Source organism: Oryza sativa, chromosome 2 (assembly GCF_034140825.1).
Source record: "Oryza sativa Japonica Group chromosome 2, ASM3414082v1".
Classification (NCBI taxonomy): Eukaryota; Viridiplantae; Streptophyta; class Magnoliopsida; order Poales; family Poaceae; genus Oryza; species Oryza sativa.
In genome coordinates, this window is record NC_089036.1 from 28,106,679 (window position 1) to 28,111,456 (window position 4,778).

General features: G+C 50.9%; 1 protein-coding gene across 1 annotated transcript; it reads left to right on the top strand.

Annotated features, from left to right (window-relative positions):
- Positions 1–2,600: 2,600 nt before the first annotated feature.
- Positions 2,601–4,489, top strand: LOC9270349 (ethylene-responsive transcription factor ERF027). Its single transcript, XM_015768576.3, has one exon. It carries the CDS (start codon positions 3,053–3,055, stop codon positions 3,836–3,838), a length of 786 nt encoding a protein of 261 aa, XP_015624062.1. The 5' UTR covers positions 2,601–3,052; the 3' UTR covers positions 3,839–4,489.
- The last annotated feature ends 289 nt before the right edge of the window (positions 4,490–4,778 follow it).

Genomic DNA, 4,778 nt, shown 5'->3' on the forward strand with positions numbered 1-4,778 from the left:
TTACTCAAATATATCACAGATCCAAACAATGAATCACAAATTTGTAACTTCTCAGTCAAATACGTCTCAGTGAATCATCACAATTTTTTTTTAAAAAAAGAATGCCGCTGCTGCCGCCGGTCGCCACGACCGCCGGGCGCGGCCCCGTCGCCTGCCGCCAGGCGCGGCCCCCCCGGCCTTCGCCCCGCCACCCGCCGCCCTCCGCCGGGCGCCGCCCCGCCGCCCGCCACAGCTGCCGCCGCCGGCCGGCCCGCCAGATGGGAAGGGGAGGAGGGGGGAGGAGGAAGGGAAGGAGTTGGAGAAGAGGGGATGAGGAAGAGAGTTAGAGAGGATAGATCTGAGGAGAGGGGGTGAGATTCGATCTGTCTAAGTTGTAACTGTGGAGGAGAGGATAAGTGATAGGGATTATATACTATGTGTTTTATTTTAGTCCCGGTTTTTAGTACCAACCGTGACTAAAGTGGTGATATTTAGTCCCAGTTATTAACACTGACCAGGACTAAAGATTCTCGGCCCCCAATTTTTATAACCGGGACTAAAAACAATCTTTAGTCCTGGTTCTTTTTGGATCCGGGACTATTGTGGATTTTGCCGGACCGACCAAAGATGGTTTCTCCACCAGTGAAATACTTTCTCAAGAACCAAAAACTATCCCTATCTAAGTCACCAAAATGTCAAGGCATATAAACAAAAGAATTTTCCAGCAGATGGAACCCTACCAAGAATAAAGATGAGGGAAGGCTTTTGACCCTAGCTAGGATGGAGCACATATCTAACCTGACACTCCTAAGTATAATATTGTACTATTATGTGTATAAACTTTTTTTTATTAATAAATTCATTAGCACAATATTGACAGGTGCGAGATCCAGTCACAACGACGACGGTGGGAGCTAGATCCGGTCACAGCGACGATGGTGCCCGTTGCTCCCCTCCTGAGAGCTCTCAAGGCGGCTGGATCCGGCGGTCCACTTCACGTCCAGATCTAGTGGCCGAGCACAAAGAGGCGAAGGAGGATCACGACATGAGGATGAGGTGAGGAGCACAATGTGACAACAACAATGACACAACCTCCTCCTCATTTCTCTCGAGCTCGAAGATATCGTTGTTGTCTTCCCTTATCTCTTCCCTCTGCTGACGACGAGGAGGCGGCTAGGAGCAGCGCCACCGCCGCCGATGAGGAGGCGGTTGGGAGCGGCTCCATCCCCTTCGCAGCTTAATGCCGCTGTCAGCCCTGCGACGACCAAATCCACGCCGCTGCCACTATTGGGGAGCTAGGGTTTCGATTTTTTTCCGGTTTTTTATTTTTGTGTACAGGTGCGCCACCCGCATACAAAAATAGTGACTTTTGTAGACACCTGGGTGCATGCGGACCGTCCAGCCACCTACGAAAATCGGATTTGACCGTATGGAAAAATGTTTTTTTACTAGTGTGGTCCACTTCATTTAACATAACTCAACCTAGGTCAACCGTGTTTGCAAGCTCAAGGGTGAAAATGTCACTTACATTTATACGCTGTAAGCCTACAACATTTTCGTATCCGCTAGGTAGTCTACCCAAAAAGGGGTAGAAATTTAGTGCACGTGTGTTTCCATCACTCCTTTTTTCCCTAAAAGCTTTCATCTCAAAGCTTTCGTATGGATATTTATCCAAAAAAAAAATCTGGAAATTTTCATTAGAAAGATCGATTTTCATCATAGAACTCTTATACGAAAAGTTTCCTATTAATTCGTGACTGCCTGAAATGTACAGAATGTACAAAATATGTACAGGTTGATCCGTATAGGTACAATTATCAAAATGACCAGTGGCAATATACTTGATCAGTAGCATAGTTTTCAAAAAGAAAAAAAAAAGACCAGTGGCATAGCTTCGTAGTATGAATCTGATGACTCTCGTTGATCGCCTAACGGAACTTAAACCATATCATTAAGGTTTATATTTGGGATTTGGGCACCAACCCCAGGTGCATGCATGTGCTGTTCATTCCAACAGAAGCAGGAGAAACTTTGTCAAAGCCCCGGTCTGAAATTAACACCGCGCCGATATCGCGAAGCGTATAGGGAGATACTAGTTCTGATGATCAACTGCGCGCGGCCACGCAGAGGTTCGGCGAAGCAGCCAGATACATGACGCAGAAAGCGAAGAAAAGCTATGGCCGATGAGAGGCCCACTTGGCAGGCCACCGGAAATCCACCAATCACTGGGCCCGGCCGTACGTATCTCTTGTTCTCCTCGCGTCAGCGACCAACGGGAATTACCACCAATCACACACTCGCTAATTGTGTAGGAGGCTAATCAGAATTTAGAACCCACGAAATTAAAAACTGAACTACTGGGGGCCATGAGTACTAGTCTGGCAATCGAGGCGGAAGACAGCGACGGCGCCACCCCCGCGTTTGCTCCCGCGAAGATAAGACGAAGAAGCAGAGGATTCAGCCAGGCTAATTAAGCAAACCGGTAGTAAGTGGTTTTTATGCTGCTATAGCTTAGCTTAGGTAGGTGGCGCCACTTAGCTTCACCACTTGTGCGGCTTTGCTCCCCAGGCACCAGCTCATCGCAAGCCAAGCATACGCATCCATCCATCCATCTCCCCGCTCAAATTACGCGTCTCCTCATCCCCGGCCGCGCGCCTCCTCGTCTGCAGCTAAGCTAGCTAGCACGGCCCTCTGCTCGTCCACCTCGAGAGATCTTTTCACCATGGCGGACCTCACGCTTCTCGCCCGCTTCTTCACCGCCCCTTATATAGCCCCCATCCCCCTCGTGCATTCCATGACACCTACTAGTTTAGCCATCTGCTGGTCTCGATCTCCTCTTCCCTTCCCTATCTATACTCTCTCTATCTCCCTCTTGTTGCATAATCATATCGACTTCTTGCAAGCTAGGTTCGATTGTGTTGAGACGCATACTAGCTTAATTAGCAGCTGGCCGGCAGATATTCTCTTGGTACAGCAGCCATAGCTAGGGGGGAGTAGGTGCACTGTAGCTTAATTTGGCGGATATAGGTCATCCCAAGGTGTATATATGTCGATGGGTGTGCCCTAATGGTACATGGCTGACCTGACCGAGCATCCGTCGCCGACTGCTCCTCCTCAAGTGCAAACAGCTGGCCTGCCGGCGGCGGCTTCTCCGGGTCCTGCCTCGCCTCATTCACCGTCGGAGCAAGGGGACAAGACGGCGCCCGGGGCAGCCACGGCGTCGACGATGACGACGGCGAGCTCGGGCGAGCCGTCGCCACGGTCCTCGGGGAAGCACGCCTTCTACCGGGGCATCCGGTGCAGGAGCGGCAAATGGGTCTCGGAGATCCGCGAGCCGCGCAAGGCGCGCCGCATATGGCTCGGGACGTACCCGACCGCCGAGATGGCCGCCGCGGCCTACGACGTGGCCGCGCGCGCGCTCCGCGGGGCCGACGCGGTGCTCAATTTCCCGGGCGCCACCGCCTCCCGCCCTGTCCCGGCGTCCGCATCCCCGGCCGACATACGCGCCGCGGCGGCCGCAGCAGCCGCGGCCGCCGCGCACCTTGAGCGGCCGCACGGCCCCACCGGCACTGCCTATCCTGCCACCGCCGCAGCGGAGCACCACCAGCAGCAGCAGCAGCAACAGTACGGCAGTGGCAGTCCGGCCGCCGACGACGTCTCAGGCTACCCGCCGATGGAGGGAGGGATTGGCAATGACGATTTCATGGACGAAGAAGCCATCTTCGAGCTGCCTCAGCTGCTGCGCAACATGGCGGCTGGCATGATGATGAGCCCGCCGAGGCTGAGCCCCACCACCTCCGACGTGTCGCCGGAGCCGTCGGAGGCCGGCGAGAGCCTGTGGAGCTACCGTGATCCCTAGCAGCTTGCTCCGATTGCATCCATCGATCGATCGACGACCGATCGCCGTGTCTTGGTGAGCTGGGCGGTAATTAATAAAATCTAAGTACGTACTACTATAGCATCTAGCTAGCTAGCGGCCCGAATTAATCATATGCATGGCAAGATAAGGAGAGAGAGAGGTAGGGTACACTTAACACACATCGACATGGACCCAAGAGGCCGGTGCGCCGCAGCGTCCTCCATCTGGTAATATATAGTATGTGTGTTGTGTATTACTCCTATATATGTGCTAGCTATCAGTAGACCAGTACCCAGTCGTCATGCAGTTACACATAGCTTCGATTTTGTGTGCTAGCTAGCTAGCTAAGTACCTTTGCAATTTTCTTTTCTTTTATTACTTTTGGCAGTTCATTTTTCCTTTCAATTGTGATTCGGTGTGATTAAGCAAAGTCCACTTGCTGATTCACTTGAATTATTGCTCGTTTTAGAATAAGAGCATGCAAGCACGTGTTTTTTTCTAAGTGACAAGTGGATCTCATGTCAGTGAGACTTTTGCGGACTATATATATGTACAGGGGTGCCATCACTGTAACTGTAAACCAGATAAAATATTTAGTGGTGGATAAGCAAAGAGGTGCAGACATGCATGCATGGCTACACTTAAGCCTTTTCTCGATGTTGTACTGTATTACCTTTTGTTGTAGCTTATATATAGGAATATGCAGGTTGGGGAAGTTGGCCGTTGAACAGATCCAGAGCAAGCAGTTTGGTGAGCATTCTTTAAGTTATACTGTGTTATTGTTTCAGACAATATATGTTTGCCATTCTTCAATAGTAATACGAAGATTTGATGCCCATGGAACTATGTGAGACTAGAATCTATCCTTAAAAAAAACTACGTGAGACTAGAGTTATAAACATGGAGTAGCAAATTCTCAAACGAAATGGCTATGGGGTCT

What these genes read in the sequence shown, in the direction of transcription:
- LOC9270349 (XM_015768576.3), top strand. Translation starts at nt 3,053, where the DNA reads ATGGCTGACCTGACCGAGCATCCGTCGCCGACTGCTCCTCCTCAAGTG.